A 19,321-nucleotide genomic window follows, 5' to 3' on the forward strand; every position below is an offset into this window, starting at 1 on the left:
AGGAAGACAGTGACACGTAGTGTTGGTAATTTTCCACTAGTGACATACAGTATAAACCAAAACATGATTATAGTCATGGCAACCAAAGTTACTATGACCTGTAATCTATTAGCCTGAGCTTACAGTATCCGACCAAAATGTGGTCTCCTATACTGTAAGTTCAGTTCATAATATATCCTTATATGGTCATATGAGCCTCGTACACAAACCATACAATTATGTATCATAATTTAAATCCTAACAAGCTCCAAGACGGCTGCATCGATTTCGCTCCCTTATTTTTTATTATTTTTTGTTAATATATGCAATATACAGTAGTATGTTTAACATTATTCGAAATTGGCCGTCATACAGTATGTCTCTACATATTATGTACGTATCCATATACCGATATTTCCAAAAAGTCTGGGTGTACTGTATAATACGCAAAATCGATTTCGCCCCCGGGCGTTTAATAGAACCAGGCGCCCATTTGCATTGCAACATGTATTTGCGTCCATTTGAATGGCGTTTGCTGATGCAAAATGGAGTCAGACCCCCAGCTACTATAGGTTACTATTTGGTAGCCAGAGTTGAGCTCATGGCTGAGCTGTCTATATCAATGCACAGTGAGAAGCTGATGGCTCCCGGCAGGGTTAAAGTCTATCTGTAGGCCTAAATCATTCTGACTCAAAATGCTCATAATAAGCCATGAAAGCCAAAACGGATAATGACTTTACAGTGGATTGCAGACAGTTACAAAATGTCCCCTCCCAGACATCAGTGCACAACCTTAGATGCAACATGAATACTGTTCCAAATAAAAGGATGGTTTGCTGCCTTTGTAAATTCACTAGTTAACGCAACATAGACTGGAGGAGGAAAAACAATTCCATGCATGAGTTGATGCCATCAGTCAATCTACACTCCTCATCAGTACTCATCAGTATGACAACTTTAACCATTTCAGTTGTTTTATTGTCTCGTTGCATGGCATACCCTTTATATTAGTGATGATTGGATCTGCAAGCTCTTTAAGAATGTATATGAACCAGATTATTCAAACTGCAAATATTTACTGAAAAGTGGGAGAGCATTGTTACGATTACCAAACATGTTCTTTTCAAAATGTATATTCTACATATCTGTGATAAAAAAGACATACAGGCAGTCAGCCAACCAGTCAGACAGACAGACAGACAGACAGACAGACAGACAGACAGACAGACAGACAGACAGACTGTCTGTCTGTCTGTCTGTCTGTCTGTCTGTCTGTCTGTCTGTCTGTCTGTCTGTCTGTCTGTCTGTCTGTCTGTCTGTCTGTCTGTCCGTCCGTCCGTCCGTCCGTCCGTCCGTCCGTCCGTCCGTCCGTCCGTCCGTCCGTCCGTCCGTCCGTCCGTCCGTCCGTCCGTCCGTCCGTCCGTCCGTCCGTCCGTCCGTCCGTCCGTCCGTCCGTCAGACAGACAGACAGACAGTAACTTACATATTAACATGCTGTGTTAATGTAGGCCAAAAGAACTGAGCATTGCAGTGCTCTGAATGTTCTGAATCAATCAACTCTGATCAATTTTATGGAGACCTGTAAAAACGCCAATACTGTACTTGAGTACAGTATTGGAGATTTGCCTGATGTAACACAGGCTGATTTTGGTCTAGAGGTCAAATTCCCCGCTGAAAACAACCGGTGGATCCTATTGGTTCACCGATCTGTGAACGCGCCCCATAGCACACAGCTTAGAGCCCTGCTATCACAACATTTAGGACGACGCCCCCTGCACTCTGGTTGGTTGGGGAAATTAAAGGTTGACTCCCACTTCCACATTTGGTTCCATTTGTACACACTCAGAGTTACGACCTGTAATGGTCACTTAGGACTAGTGTTTGTCTACTCTTGTCTATGGCAAAAGTTTAATTTGGACAAAAATGTCCACCTCAAGCCAGCATGACGATGACCCCTGATCAAGATGACTGGAAACATCATTTTAGGACTGGGATGCTGATAGCCTTGAGAGAGAGAGAGTCAAAAGTCATCTAATTCTTCTCCATCGTTGTCGGTGTCGTCTCATTTTTCCTTCATCTGCTCTCCAGCATCTCAGTCTGGAAAAAAAACCAATCAAATCAAAGCATCATATCGACGTGGTTTAAACCAATAGGCCTCCCTCTAATAATAAACAAACTAACAAAACAAACAAAACATTTAACCAATCGGTGAACCCTCTCCCATGACCTCCACCTGACCTTAAAAGCCATTGTCCTGGAGTCAGGGTTGCCATGGTGATGCCGTGGCGTCAGCATCCAGACTGTCAGGTGGAGGGAGGAGGAGGGTGTTGCCCCGAGGCGGTTTGGCTTCTGAATGACAACTCACCCTTCACACACACACACACACGCACGCACGCACGCACGCACACACACACACACATGCATGTGCACACGCACACACACAACACACTCCTGCACTCCTGCACTCCTGCACACACTCCTGCACGCACTCCTGCGCGCACGCACCCACGCACGCACACACAATCAAACAAGCAGACAGCATTTCGGACAGTCAATGCTGTCAGTGTTTCCTTTTCCATTTTGTTCTATTTTATTTCACAGTGGTTGTTTTCTAAACCTCATTGCTTGTTCTAACCCCCATGTGTCATGTCCTCTGGGTCATGTCATCATTGATTAGTTTGTTAATGATTAATTTGGGGCATTTTATGCTTTATTCAGAGAGAGAGAGAGAGAGAGAGAGAGAGAGAGAGAGAGGATGACTTGCATATACTCGTGCCTTGGGGCACAAAAAGTTTGAAAACCGCTGGTGAGTCTTTTAGTATTGTCTTACCGGTTGCACAGTCTGGCAGTTATTTTACTCTCAGAGGGGTTACCAGCACTCCCCAAAAATATCCTCCGGGCACATTTATTTTATTTTATTTACATTTATTTTGTTGGCACGGCCAGCAAACAGAGCAGCCTACGCGGTTCATCACAGAGCCTTAGACGTATTATGACCAATAGTTATACGGTCAGTGAAGTTAGGACAAACGACTCGACATCAGTCCTAAGGAATCACAACATTACACCATTCACTGAGTGTCGAGGCTTAGAGAGCTGTAGTGGAAATGGTTCTTATTGTAGGCCTATAGTGGCAGTAAAGTCGAGCATTTGAGTGGCTTCACTGGCTTGTAAATGTCCATGGAAGAATCCATCATACTATAACATGTCTTTGTCCAGAATATTCTTAACAAGCGTCACAGTATGTTAGCAGTTGTTAAGAATCCACGTGGGTCTTGAGATGATAGTAAGACCTCATTTATATCAGCATAACCCTGCATTGAAAGGTAAGTATTCTAAGCATGATGCTAGCATTTGAATTTAAATGTAATTTACAACATAATATATGTTATGTTATGTTGTTACTTTCCATTCACCACTTAAATACCAGTTTGGGCTATAATGTCCTATTCAGCCCTATTCAAAAATGTTCAAAAATAGCTGATCTGCAAGCTCCCACCACCTCATATTGAGACATTTTGTGATCTTGCAAATCTTCTACTTTAGATATTTTCTGTTTATTTATGTTTCAACATTTCTGAATTTACTTAAAAATGGTCTGAAAAGGTTGAATGTGGTTAAAGTTTAGTTTATCTTCGAGAGTGCATGTTGTTGCCTGTGTGTGTGTGTGTGTGTGTGTGTGTGTGTGTGTGTGTGTGTGTGTGTGTGTGTGTGTGTGTGTGTGTGTGTGTGTGTGTGTGTGTGTGCGTGCGTGTGTGTGTGTGTGTGTGTGTGTGTGTGTGTGTGTGTGTGTGTGTGAGACCTGCTGAGATCTCTCAGCCAAGGGAGGAAAAACTCTTGCATTCTTTTAAATAATGTAGTAGTTGAGATGCAGCAGAATCAGCGATTCATTTTACTCCTAATTCCCAAAGTTAGAATAACATTTGCATCATTCTTAGAGTTGTTTTTACCACGTGGCTCTGCAGGAGGGTGTGTCGACCTAGCCTGGCGTTGCTCATACTAATTCCTCACTGCGTGTCGGATATTAGTCTGGACTCGGGAGCAGAATTTTCATTTCCAAGGGGTGGTTTAAAAAAATGTCAAGGTGACATGCTCTTAATTGCTCCCTCTGAACTTCAAAGGGGTTGTGAGCAGCGGTAATTGTTGAGCCATGCAAGTGTCAATAGCTCGTTAGTTCAATGAAAGCATCAAAGACTACGATCTGTTTGATGTCTGTAATAGAGTGGAGGGGGGAATGTGTTTGAATACACACAGACTCGCCTGATTGGCTGAATGGTTCTGAACCAGGCCACCACCCACCACGTGCCCCAAGCCTACAGCCCTGATTGGCTAGCCCTTTCTGAGGGCTGGTGGAAAAAGATTATTTAATGTGAAGGGCCAGATTACACAACACCACCACTACCGCCAGGGGGTGGTGTTGTGCAGTCTGGTTTATTAACCAGGCTAGTGTTGACCCACCCTCCACATCTGAGGTCTGTGTGTCTTTGTGTTTGTCAAGTGTGATGTTGCTCTAAGCTGTGTGCGTGTGTGTGTGTGTGCGTGCGTGCGTGCGTGCGTGCGTGCGTGCGTGCGTGCGTGCGTGCGTGCGTGTGTGCGTGTGTGTCTGGTCATAACGGTGCTGTTCTTGAAGCAGTCATTCATGAAGGACACTGGAGGAACAGAAGTTTTGCTCTCACATTTTATCTGCAACAGAGGCTTAATGAAAATAATGAAAGCTGCTCACGGTGTCCTGTCTCCCAACATGAGCATCACGCTTCAACGGAGGATAACACTTTGTGACGTGTGTGGCTCAGTGTAACTCCTTCTGCATCATGTGCTGTGACATAACATCATCTCTGTCAGGTGGAAACCTTGTGGTCACAGACAGACTTAAACACAATCACTTCAAAGGCAGGGTAAGTGATTTCATTCAATTCAAATTATAACAAAATGGGTATATGTTCTGATTGCGACCGTCAGGTCGCATTGACGGTCACATTTACTATCAAAACCTCCACCGGCTGTCTGTCCGACAGTCCGTCAGTCAGTCAGTCAGTCACGTCACACTTTTGCCCTGCTCATATCTCTGCCATCGTTGCCCCTATCCATGTGAAATTTTCCACACACACTCCTTGCCTGCCAAACCACAACCTCCACCCATCAATTCTCACATGCCCCTCTTCTAGCGCCACCATGAGGCCGATTCTTGCAAAACACATTTTTGGACACTGCTCCTACAATCTTTGCCCTAAAATCACGCAAATCGGTACACAGTATGTCTACACTCATCTCATCAACATGGACCTGTCCCATTTAGCGCCACCTTCAGGCCGATTTTTTAAAACACATTTTTGGACACTACTCCTACAGATTTTGCCCTAAAATCACGCAAATCGGTACACAGTATGTCTACACTCATCTCATCAACATGCATCTGTCCCATATCGCGCCACCATCAGGCCGATTTTTTCAAACACATTTTTGGACACTGCTCCTACACATTTTGGCCTAAAATCACGCTGCGACCTGACGGTCGCTTATCTCCCGATTAGGGAGTCTTACTGGTAGTACTAGTTACTAGTAACTAGAGTGTTTGGTCCATATTTGGACTTCAGCTTTATCCCCTGTGAGGAGAAAAAAAGCAGTTTCAGTTCCTCCACAAAAAACTGTTGGGTGACAGGTTTTCCTCCAATCAGGATAGAGTGGGGCCTTCTTCCAATCATGGTCGAGTACGTTGGGGCGGGCTTTAGGCGCACCAAGGCCCGCCCCCACTTGATCATGATTGGAGGAAGGCCCCCGCCTGTCACCTACATGAAAACTGAAACTTAAGTGAAATCACTTACCCTACCTTTAAAGGTATTTGAGCGGTGTCTCAGCGCTCCAATGCTTGACCGAGTGTGTACAGTGTGTCTCTATGTCTCTATGTATAAACCCCTTTGCCTATTTTTTACTATTTTGAAAAAAATAATAATAATAATAATAATTTCAAATAACTGATCTACAAGCTCACAACGTGTCGATGTAGACCAGCTATTTGAAAATATTGTTGAATAACTATAACAAGTGGCCACCAAAGGCAACGCTCACTTCGCATTGGGTGTGATTTTCTTTTCGGAATTAGCTAAAAAAATATCCAATCTCCAAGTTCCCAATGTTGTGAGCTTACAGATACGTTGTTTTCACAAGTTTTACATGACACTCCGTTGCAATGAAGTAAGACATACATTTCTGATATTGAGATACGCGGTTTGCGCCTGACAGCGGTGATAATGTAGAGTGAAATATGAGCTCTCCAGTGGATATCATTGTCACTCTGGGGAGGTTCTGGGGGCCACCATATGTCACTTTTAATGACAGCTGTCATTTCATTGCTACTCGTCCTCACAGAGACTCTTCTTTAGAGGTGAGAGGAGATGACAGCGTCTGGAAATTGATGCTCAGACACATTTACACCCCTGAAACACAGAATAATCTCATTCCAGCTCATTAACTCTGCTGCTGCTGCTGTTCTGTGTGTGTGTGTGTGTGTGTGTGTGTGTGTGTGTGTGTGTGTGTGTGTGTGTGTGTGTGTGTGTGTGTGTGTGTGTGTGTGTGTGTGTGTGTGTGTGTGTGTGTGTGTGTGTGTGTAAAATGGTAAATGGATGATTATATAGCACCTTTATCCAAGGTGATTTAGCTTGTGCATTGCATTCACCAATTCACACAGTACATTTACTTTAGTTACTTTCCACCACTGCCATTTTAATTCTGAATTCCATGGCAAGCATTTGTTTTGCACCAAACAAATCCTTAGTGGAACATTGGCCACCCCCACTTGTCTTGCTCGTCACAACACTTTTTTTGATGTTTGGCTTAATGTTAACATTGTTTTCTCACTCACCAGTAAACAGACCAACATACAGTATAAGTGTATACAGTACATGGTATCTGCACATTTCTAAAGTGACATGTTAGACCTTTTACCGCTGGTCAAAGATTTGCCAAATTGTCAAATAATAGAGTCCACAATGGAACAGATGGAGTCAAACTAATGTAATGCCAACTCCTACAAGTGTTTGTCTATCATGAGTTGGGATTGACAATTTGAAGGGGTCAACCATGACCAAGTGTCCATTATCTGACGATTTGGGAGTGACAATGTGTTGGATTGTGCTTGTGTAGAATTCTAATCACACAGTGAGATGCAGTAGACCCTGCTGTGAGGCTGTAAGCTCCATTTAATTCCATTAGATCATTCATTTACATGCAGCGAGAGCCTGTAGCTTCTGTCTCATTCGCTGGTGGACTTGAACGTATCGGAAGAGCTTTGTTGACGCCAATTAATTTAAATCGGGTCACACACATTATGGCCTGTGCACGGCAAAACAGACTTAATGATCTCAGATCAAATATATGGCGTGTCCACTGTGAGGTTTAAAGCTACATCAATATTTATTTAACCTTGTAGAGTTTTATGAAGTGCCCCAGGATTCAATTTGTGAATTCACTTTACGGGGAGCGAGTGATGGCCGTCTTGGGATATTAACATTTTCTTGTAAAGTGAGTAACAAGATACAGAATATCATAAAAAATAAATGCCTGTAAACGCACAATCATTAACTTGCTGTTTGACTCTGAAGTATAAGCAAAAGGTCATATTTCATGTATACATTTTAAATGACAGTCTCAGCTATGATTTGCAATTACAATTTACAATTTAGGCATTTAGCAGATGCTCTTAATAATCCAGAGTGATTTATAAGCAAGGACAGCACAAGGTAATACATCAATCCACTCGTCCGAGACAGTGTGCCCTCCTGGCCCCCAAGCTGTAATAAACTCCCTGTCGCACTTAGAACAACGGACTCACTCGCTAGCTTTCGCCGTGGACTTAAGACTCACCTTTTCAGACTCCACCTAAACCCATAGCACTACTGAAATGGCCATACAGGAAGCTAGTTAGCATTTGTTTTTTTTTAGGTTTTTAGAATCCTTTTTCTTTACTGATTATTTTGTTTTTTTAGATTGATATTCATATGCATTTGTTATATTGTTGTTGATGTTCTGACATGTTATCTTGTTTATTATAGTGATGTATTATCTGCTTATTGTAGGTCGCTTTGGATTAAAAGCGTCTGCTAAATGCTTAAACTGTAAACTGTAAATGTAATAGTAATCTAGGATACAAGGACCCCAGAACCTCTCATCAGTCCTAGAATAACCAAACAGATCTGTACATTAAAACTATACACACTATGCCAGGTCAAAAACTACTACTTGGACGTGCATGCATTACCCCTAAACTTCTTCTTTTTCTTCTTCTTCTTCTTCTTCTTCTTCTTAAGGTAATATGTGAAACAACATTGCTGTATTATCAAGTATTCCACATACAATTGACATGTTTCATTGTGCAAGGAAACAAACTTTAATAATATATTTCATAATTTCATGATGACGATAATAATGGTAATTGCGGACGCCAGGATGCATAATTGTTACCTGGGTAACAACTAATGGGAATCCTAATAGCATACTAATCATTTTCATTAGAAGTACAGTAATTGATTTGGTGTTAAAGTGCATTTATGTGAGGTGGTGGGTGTTGAGGCATGCAGTGAGTGTTTTGGTGGATGGTTATGTACAGTATATACTAGTAGTGGGGGAGAAAGCCAGTGCATAGCAGCATCATTGTGTGGGCTTCTCAGTTCAGTGAAGGGGACAATTTGATATTTTCTTTTCCTCCGTCGGTCCTTTTCCTTTAAGCCACAGCTCGGCCCATTGCAGGGAACTCTCCCCAAAAGGCCTCTTCTGCAGTGGCTGGCAGAATCCTGCTACATGATCTAAAACCAATTTCACTATTTGAATAAGCTCACACTTATTTTTCCTCTTATCTTCCTCCTGCAGTCCAAAAGAATCCAGGCTCAACTGAAAGAACTGCGCTATGGGAAAAAGGATTTAATTTTTAAGGTAAGCTCCAACTGAAGGTGGGTGGTCTTTGTAACAGTTCCAGACTGGAGCTGAACAGGTACCAGGACCACCTGGATAGAATGATCCCATCAGTGCTACAACTTAATTCATTCACACCATTACAACAAACCCCCAGGACTGAGTTTCACTCATGGTAAATCTTGTTCTCTATTTCCTAAATAAGGATGAGACAATCTGGACTGTGTAGGACTAAGTTGATCTGAAATAATAGTTAAAAAAGTAATTTAACCACTTGAACTGAAGCATCCCTATTCCGGGGGCAAACATTTGACAGAAAATAGCAGATCTACAAGCTCTAAATGTGTCGCAACGCAACATGTTCATTTAAAGATGGTTTGTAGAGGGGGAAAAAAGGAGCAGTCAGAATATAGAGCCTTGGTGTACCCCAAGTATATAGAGTTTAAGACGTTTAAACTCTATACCTAAAGTCCTGGGTTCGATTCCTGAGCCTGGCAGCCCCTTGCTGCATGTCACTCCCCGACTCTCTCCCCGTTTCCTGTCATTTGAAATAAAGTAGGCTGCCATGTTTTACCCTGCTGTAGTTTGTTTTCTTTTTTTATACTAACTGGAAATAGCTGATCTACAAGCATAAACAACCATTATGACGATTATGACAAAATGATTGTGATTAGACGATTATGTAATAGTTGTTATAGGCCTAACGGGGAACATTCAAAAGACGCCCATCTTGTTGAATCGTTAAAAATATTAATTGTCCGGCCGCAACCGAACATTTTAAAGATATACTGTAGGCTTCCGAGTCTAGCATGCGCCCAGTCCCTCTCCACATACACACACATTATATGAGGTTTTTGTTTCCCTTTTTTTTCAAAAAAAAAGAGAAAGGATATATATATTTTTTATCCTTTTGTGTGACGCTGTAGTAGTAGGGCGTTAATTTACAGAGATGGGAAAAGTACTCTCCTTCTTCACTTAAGTAGACGTACGAGTACTTGTGGAGAAAAAAGAAAAACGACATTGGTAAAAGTACTCATTCAACTAATTACTCAAGTAAAAGTAAAAAAGTATCTCAGAAAAAAGTGTGAAGAAAAAGAAAGAAAAAGGTAAAAAATATATTTCTGTACAAAGCCAGGGGTGGACTGGACATCTGGTATACGGAGCATATGGCCATTGGGCCGACTACCTGTAGCCTATACTAACGCACTTCCATTGTGTATTGTTTATACACAATGTTCATAGTATTCTGAGGAACCCCTGGACTGGTGTCACGGGCGGCACCCACTTTGAGAAACCCTGCTTTATGGCAGTGGTTCTCTACCTTTTCAGGCTGTGACCCCCAAAATTACGTTTTGTATATCACGGTTCTATTGAGGAAATAGCAGATCTACGTGCTCACGCGAGGCGTTGTGAATAGATCGTCTATTTTCACAATTTCTGCCTCTAATATTTGACATTTTGGCCAATGTTTAATTTCTCATTTTAGAGGTATTAAAAGGTTAAATTGTCACACATTAGAAATGTGCAGAATGCAGATACCCTCTAGGCGTATAGCTTAAACATTATAATGGTTTGTTTACTGTTGAGTGAGAAAACAATAATGCATATTAAGTTAATCATCTGGGGATAATTTGGGGACCCCCCCCCCCCCCCCCCAAAAAAAAAATAATAATAATTTGGGGACCCACCTGGGAGTCCCAACCCAAAGGTTGAGAACCACTGCTTTAGGGCACAACCTATACCTTTACCAGCTCAGAGGCTGCCCCGCATGCTGTTGTTTGCATTGCTGATGTTGATAAATGTCAGTTGACATTTCTGCCACCATACCCAGTAACTGTCATTTCATAAATGTTCCATTCGATCCCTCAAACCCATCATTTATAAAGCCCTTTGTCTAAAGGTGACAGAAATGAATAAAACATGCCTCATTCCTCATCTGGATTTTTTATGCTGCTTGTGTGGCGGCTGAATATATTGTTGTTATATAGAATATATTGTTCCAGGGAATTCATTTCTTATTGTATTGATGGCCTTTGGAATGATTGATGCGTTGACTTCTGGTGTCACTGGCTGTAAATCCTTCACCACTAAATCCAGGCTTTGATTTGTAGGAAGCATGCACGCACGCACACACGCACACACACTTCCTATAACAAATAGCTAATATCAACTTGTTGCAATATGATGTGTTGTGAACTTGTAGATCAGCTATTTTGGCACAAATTGACCAAAATAAGGACACCAGGGTTAATGTGATAACCTCACGTTTAATTAAATTGTGGGTACAGAGTCATTGAGAAAAAAGAAGCCAAAACAGGCCATTATCCAATAAACATTTCTGTTCATTTCATCCACATACTGTAGTACAACTATACCATATCACACATATACAAACTCAAGCCATAACATTGGCAATATTTTCAATCAAAAAAACAGCAAGCATGCATGAGATAAAAGGCTGTGCTTCAGTCTCAGTACTCAAACCCACGCAGTCTCACCACACTGTAACACTGGGAGAAGAAGGTTGTTTCTCATTGTCAAGCTCAGTCAAAACAATACAAACTCTGGAGAAATGTTTCTGTGTCATATTTCTCCTGTGAGACATTTGGCAGTGACTGCATTCAGAGACTGGAGCGTCCATTTCACACATTACAATCAACAGCCTGTGGTGATGCCACTTCACAATTCACCCGAAGCACCGATTCTTCCCATCTGACACCCCCCCCCCCCCCCCCCCCAAAAAAAAAAACATGAAAGCTTGATAAGGTTGTGAGCCTGTTCGGATCCCACAAGTTCTCACCTATTTCCGGTCTTTTCAGACGGGGAGCAACACCTCGCCTGTGTACGAGCTCTGATCTGACTGCAGCCATCTCACTGCGCTCCTTGTGTGAATAGACAGACAGAGTGACAGACTGACAGAAAGGTACGCCCGCCACCAGTAAACGCCAGGCAGGCGCTCTATATGCTGCATGCGTACCATTGGAACGACTGTTGTGCACCAGCCTACAGTATGTCTGCCGGGAACAATAAGTGTGTTTTATTAGTCAGGGAATTTTAATAAAACCCTGGGAATAAATTCCTTACCAAACAATTTCTTCACCAGTGTGTTCGTAAAGGTGTATAGTAACATATCTAACAAAGATTGAAATTCAACATCCCTAGCAAAATATTTGACAGCTAGGGTAATTCTGGGTCTCATTCACTTAAAAAAACTATGGTTTAGTGATGAGTCATCACCTTTCACAAGGTGTATGGGGTCCATTTTTGTCCCAAGGAATGTTTTTCGTGCAAAACAAATGCTTGCAATGGATTCAGAATAATTAAGAACACCTAGTTAGACCCCTCACATCCCACTTAAAGCATATTTTTGGGAGTGATTTTTTCCCTTATAGTGCAGTGTATAGTACAGTGTATAGTAAGTGAATGAGACCCAGAATTACCCTAGCTGTCAAACATTTTGCTAGGGATGTTGAATTTCAATCTTTGTTAGATATGTTACTAGACACCTTTACGAACACATTGGGGAAGAAATTATTTGGTAAGGAATTTATTCCCAGATTTGACAGGTATTCTGCTAATTTCTCCTGACTATATAGGCTGTAGCAGCCCAAATTATTTCAAATAACCCTGTGAACCCCCCAGCGTCCCTATTCTGGCCATGTCATAATCTGCAAACATTTTGCGAATATAGGTGAACATTCAGTGAATATACCCAATCCACAAACCTCAACACCTGCCTATTTTCGGCAAAGGGTTTGGTGTAGGCTATAGAGGGGATTGAAAGGAGGGGAAGTATAGACCCCTGGAATGGTTAAGATTTTTTACTGTATATATTTCAGGTATTAAACTCACAAATGACAAAGATCGGTCCCTCGTCACATCACATTGAAAATAAGCTACCGGTATAATAGACAGTTCAACTCTGGCAGCGGGTGGGCATGTGCGTGAGAGGTATATTTATGGGACTGTGCCCACTTGTCGCTACGCCTGCATAACATTGACCGAACTCCCTGCCTGACCGCTCGCCTCTCACTGAAAATTAATTGCCGGCACATCAATCACACCTCGTCTGAAAAGACATTCAGAAGTGATTACACAAGGTTTGACTTTGACACGCTGGTCTGGAAGACACCATGTGAGGGTCATGCAGGACGTTGTTGAAAAAGAGCAGCGAAGCTACCCTGGATAAATAAAGATTCAAATAAAAATACAATAGTATAACATTTGGGCCCAAAACCGAAGAAAACCCAAAAAACTAAACAAAACAGAAAACAATATTTTTTGGCGTGTGCGCTGCCGTGTGCACGAAATGCCCCCCAGGCACGGGAGGCACTGAATTGGCACTGGGTGAAAAATTGGTTAAAAATTGTGGGATAAAAACATATATTATATATTACATAATACACCAAACACCAAAGCTTTCATAGCTGCTTTTATTGCTGATGATTCAACCGTTATCCCACGGCTGAAACATTTGGAATTGGCGGAATCAGCGTCTCCGTCATGATTTTACATTTGGCTGAGAGAATAATAAATTATTAAGTGGCAGTTCCTAATGATATAGCAGCCATGTCTTTGAAATATGTAAATTAAACACCCGTCTATCTTTTTCCACTGTAATTCCACAGCCATATGCACACACACAGGGAAGAGGCTTTTGTTGACCTGTCTGTATCCTCATAGTCCTTATCTCTCTGAAAGTAATTCAGGTCAGAGAGCAATGAATACTTACTGCCTCTCAGTTGCCATTTGCTACAGAGACACTACAGTATGTACAAGCCTTTGTGCTTGTGATTAAAGAACTCCTCACATTTAATTCCCTTGGATTCCCTCTGGAGCTGCAGTCTGACAGCTACCAATGGCTCTCTGAGATTCGCCTCAAATTCCCTGGAATGGAAAAAGATCTGATGCCTCTCTTTCCTGGAAAACGGTTGTCCTTGACTGTACGATACCACAGAGTGAGAACTTAAAAAGGAGCCCTGTCTAATAAGCCAAATATGCCTTATATATTATAACATAAAACAAAATCCATGTATGGTCTAGCCCTATGGAATTTCTGGAATGCATGTGCAAAAAACATTTAAAATGATTTGATGCTCATGTTAATCGGAAGTATTATGTTTATGTTTTTATTTTCCCCTCACAAGTGTAGCAGAGTGACACGCTGCCTCAGCCTGATGGCCTTAAAAGTCTAATATCATCCCCCTGTCCATAGGGATATCCCTTTGACCTAGTGGTTAAGATATTGGGCTTCCACACGAGAGACTCGGGTTCGAGTCCAGTGCGTTACACATGCATGCCATGAACTCCATAGAGCTAGACCACACATTGACAGACATCATCAATTGTCCACGTACATTGCTCCTATTGAGTGAGAGATGAACTATTCTAAAATAAATACAATTTTTAAGTTCTTTTTAATTTGACATTTTAGTTATAGAGGACAACTATATTATTATATGTATTAAGGCATATTTGTGGCTGTTTATCCTAAATATCAAATGAGTAATACAGTAACACAGTACTACTGTAATACTCTGAGGTTTGCTCACCACTGAAATGTACACTTTACTGTGAGAAGAGTACATATATAATCCCAGTAGGAATCAAGGTCAGATACTGTAACAGTACCTCTGCCCGAAGACATTGCAATACAAATGAGACATCGAATGCGAAATTATCAAATTTCCAGCACTGCTTGTTCGGGATGTTTGACCTTGGATGTTTGTGGATGGAGCCCAGTGTTGTGTACTGTATCACTTCAGGCCAATAACACATTTTCTATAAACATTCCCAGCATGAGCCATGAGGTCATCATGAAGGCCAGCGTTCTATAGATTGTGTGTAAAAATCTCGCCATCCTCGCCAATTATGAGCAGAACACCCCCCACACCTATACTCTGTAGTAGAGCTATTGAGTGATTACATAAATGAAGAATATTCCTATACTATTAAATATTCAGTCACTTATTGCCTATAAATCAACTTAGTTGATTTGGAATTCGAGTGTTCAGAGATAACAAGGAGAACAATGCAGAGCTAATGCTTGCGATTGGACAAGAATTACACTGGCATTCTGGCAAGCATTACTTCTGCATTCTTTGTGTTCTTGTTGGTATCTCTGAGCACACACAGTCATATATAAGTTGGTTGTCGAAAAGACAAGATCCTCAAACTAACAACGTTCTATCTAGAACAGTGGTCCTCAACCTTTTCAGGCCGCCACCCCCAACATAATCATATTTTAACTGTCTGGGGACCCCCCCACCCTGACGAGCACTAAGAGTTGAGGCATTACATTTTGTCTAACATGGTTCTATTGTGAAAATAGCAGGTCTACATGCTCACAACGCCTCGCGTTGCAAGGCGTTGTGAGCATGTAGATCGGCTATTTTCACAATTTCTGCCTCTCATATTTGACAATTTGGCCAAAGTTTAATTTGTCATTTTAGAGGTATTAAAAAGTCCTTAATTTGTCACTTTAGAAATGTCCAGATACCCTCTATAGTATACACATAAACCTTATCGTGGTTTGTTTACTGTTGAGGACACACACACACACACACACACACACACACACACACACACACACACACACACACACACACACACACACACACTGCAATATGGATCCCTTCTCACTGAGAATCGCTTTGTGTATTGCAACAACCAGTTCGTTGGCTAAACAACAATTTCATTTCATTGTTGAAATGATTGTAGAGTTTTTAAGTTCCACTTTGTCTTGTCAAATTCATTATCTTGGGGGAGTTCAACTAATTATCAAAGTAATGAATGTAAAAATATGTCGCTATTATTTGAGCGAAGAGAGGAATCAAGGGTCCATTTGACCACAGCTCAGTCAGCTGACAGCTCAGAAATACAAATGAGAGAAGTGAAACAGGAAACACCTAAAATATTCTGCACATTGCGGGTGTTGATGTTGCAACCACAGCAACCGAGAGAGAGAGAGAGAGAGAGAGAGAGAGAGAGAGAGAGAGAGAGAGAGAGAGAGAGAGAGAGAGAGAGAGAGAGAGAGAGAGAGAGAGAGATATCACCCACCCATCATTCAGATGTGAATGGGGATTTTAAACCTATAGATTCTAGTGCCATATCTACTGTAGTCTCATTGCGACCGTCAGGGAGCAGTTTACTATGAAAACCTCCACCGGCCGTTCGTCCGTCCGTCCGTCCGTCCGTCCGTCACACGTCACACGTCACACCTTTGCCCTGCTCATATCTCCGCATCAGTATGACATCACACCACATGTGTACACAAACCTTTGTGTACGTTGCTGTGGCAACAGTCTGTTGTTGCTGGTCTGTTAGTGTACGTTAGCAACCACCTTAGCAACCATGGTTTTACCCTAGCAACCAACTGTTTACCCTAGCAACCAACTGTTTACCATAGCAACCATGTTTTTTTACCCTAGCAACCAACTGTTTACCATAGCAACCATGTTTTTTTACCCTAGCAACCAACTGTTTACCATAGCAACCAGATACGCAGAGCAGGGATCTCCATATATGGGCATAAACAGGTGACATCACACTGATGTCAGATACTCAGAGCAGGGATTTCTCCATAATATATGGGCATAAAAGGGATTCTGTTAGGGATCTCCATATATGGGCATAAAAGGGATTCTGTTAGGGATCTCCATATATGGGCATAAAATGGATTCTGTTAGGGATCTCCATATATGGGCATAAAAGGGATTCTGTTAGGGATCTCCATATGGGCATAAAAGGGATTCTGTTAGGGATCTCCATATATGGGCATAAAAGGGATTCTGTTAGCTGTTAGTGATCTCCATATATGGGCATAAAAGGGATGCTGTTAGGGATCTCCATATATGGGCATAAAAGGGATTCTGTTAGGGATCTCCATATATGGGCATGAAAGGGATTCATGTTAGGGATCTCCATATATGGGCATAAAAGGGATTGTATCCCAGATGATGCCCTGTTAGGAGATCCACACTAACAGAATCCATATATGGTCCTACCGACAGCTGCTATAAGCCAACCCTGGCGATAAGGTCTGAGTCGAAGAAATGCTTCTTTCCTGGCAAGAATTGCCCCTTTATACTGTAGGGCTCGTTTGTGTATTGTATGACATCACGCCACATCATCGGCTGAGGACTGTGTGATGTCATCATATCTCCATATATGGAGACATAAGTTGCTCATGCCCAAATATGGGCTGGTGAGGTCAGACTTAGTGTGATGCGTAGGTTATCTCCATATATGGAGATTCAACTTCAATGAGTAACCATGGCAAACTGTCAACTGCCCGTATGTCTTGATAATTGGTAAAACAAACTGTTGGCCTATTTGTGGAGATAAGGGAGTCTTACTGGTATGATATCACAATACCAATATGATATCAATATATTGCCCAACACCTCTTTGTTGCTTCTAGATCTGTTATTTCAGGCAGGCAACACCAATGTACTATGAAGTATAAACGTTTAAATCTATAACAATTGATGAATGGATGGATGAGAAGAGCTTGTAGATATTTTCTTCTAGGCAGGCAACAAGGTTGTACTACACTACTACAGTATGAAATATAAATGAGGTTTAAATCTCTCACAGGGGATGGATGGACGGATGAGAAGGGCACATATATAAAACCCAGAATAATCCTCTTGTGTATAATCTTGTTTTATGTCACAGGAGTCTCAGCTGAAAGCGTTGAAGGACACGGTTCATATCTGCTTCTCAGCCGTGCTTCACAACCAGCCCAGCAGCGCTCACAGATTCCCCTTGTCCACCTCGCCTCACATGCTGAGATACCCCTCTCTAGCGACGTGGATAGAATATTAGAGAGGCAGGGGCTGACATTTCTAAAAGGGCCTTTTGGGGAAAATATCAAAAATAGCAGGCCTCCAAGCTCACAACGAGATTTGTCTCTAAAAGGCTTTTCTCTCCTTGATTCATTCAGAATTTACTCTGCCGCTTCCTTGAATGCCTCATAACATTGACACACCAGCCAAAGAGCTTTTTTCTAACAGTTCGGTTCTGATCACACTCTAGTGCCACTGTATCCAACGGGTGCATCTCTCCATTCCGACATGTCTCCTTTCCGACAGACACTAACCCTATCTCTTACCCTAACCCTAACCTTAACCTCTATGGAAGTGTTGCCACTCCGACAATAAGAAGTCACTGTCGGAGTGGTGACATGTCGGAATGGAGAGAGCCCCAGAGACACTGTAACATATCACAAAGACAAAACATGATGGGGTCCCCACTGTACACAGAAAACCATCCTATCGACAGGAGGGGGGGTTTTGCATTTACACTTAAAAAAAAAAAAAAAAAAAACAGTGTTCATTTGTGAAGATTTTCTTGCAGACTATTGCTAATATTGATTGTCACCAAGCTTCCTCAGTGAGGGAACATAGGGTCGAGGGAACATAGGCATGACCCCGTTTACCAAAGCAAAATCCTGACTTTTCAAGAGAACCAGGATGGTGCTAACTTCCTGCTTCCAACTAAATAAATACATCATCTGAACCACTATTGTAGCAGCACCATACAGAGCAGTGTTAATGCAATGAACACTTAAGAGCTCAAGTCCTGTCAAGTGTTCACACTCGATCACCATCTCTCTTTTATATGGGAGTTCCTTGCTCCTCTTGTTATTACTGCAAAGCCCAATAAAACAGCAACAATGATTTGGAGGAGACAAGAAACCACCTCACAAACCAAAAGACAAGAAAAGGAAACTCCCGGTCGGTACGAGCTAGGAGATGTTTTTATGCTAATCAGGTTATTACTCCACACTTCATTAGCATACAAATAGCGCCAGTCCATTCCTGTGCAGTTGGTAACGCTGCTATTCTCCCCGTAGCCCCAGAACTCTCTGACAGCTGATGAATCCAAAGAGGAGCTCTCATTGTGAAGATGACTGTGGAGCTCCATCTGTCCACACCGTCGGTGTGAGTTGGCGCAGCGTGCCGTTTATATCGCTGCCAAAGATGATCCAATTTAAAGACAGGACAAATCCAGACCTGAATAGCACTTAGTGTGCATAAAAGTATCAAGACTCTGGGTCCCAAACTGCTCACAGAGACGCTACTGTCAAGCTCTTGGCTCTTTGTTGGCGGGCAGTAAGCACCGTACCTCGTTATGTTCTTGAGCAGCACAGGAGGCCCTGCTTGTTATGTACTGCACTGGCAGGACATATAGGGTGCCAAGCATGAAGTGCATTGACTGAGTTCCCTATTGTTTGTGTTGGTTTCATTCTGCCGGTTTTTTTCTGTTTTTATTATTCTAACCATGCAGTCTGTTTTTACAAAATTGCAAGCTGTGTTCATGACTTAGGGATATTGTTCAAAACAGAGCACTCCTGCAAACTTTGGTAGAAAATCTTAGCCGATCAGGATGGAAAATGAAAAAATCGAACCTATGTTCGAAGTGGAGCTGTGTG

The 19,321-nt window shown here is 41.9% G+C and overlaps 1 protein-coding gene across 1 annotated transcript; it reads left to right on the forward strand.

Annotated features, from left to right (window-relative positions):
* Positions 1-2,250: 2,250 nt before the first annotated feature.
* LOC308288921 (leucine zipper protein 2-like) lies at positions 2,251-17,712 on the forward strand (the record flags this gene model as incomplete). The annotated part of the gene is made up of 3 exons (XM_080730395.1): positions 2,251-2,319; positions 8,842-8,904; positions 17,563-17,712. The coding sequence occupies 3 exons, from the start codon at positions 2,251-2,253 to the stop codon at positions 17,710-17,712; spliced, it is 282 nt and encodes a 93-aa protein (XP_080586521.1).
* Positions 17,713-19,321: the final 1,609 nt, after the last annotated feature.

The sequence above is a fragment of the Nannobrachium achirus genome (genome assembly GCF_963921795.1).
Source record: "Nannobrachium achirus genome assembly, chromosome: 7".
Taxonomy (NCBI): Eukaryota; Metazoa; Chordata; class Actinopteri; order Myctophiformes; family Myctophidae; genus Nannobrachium; species Nannobrachium achirus.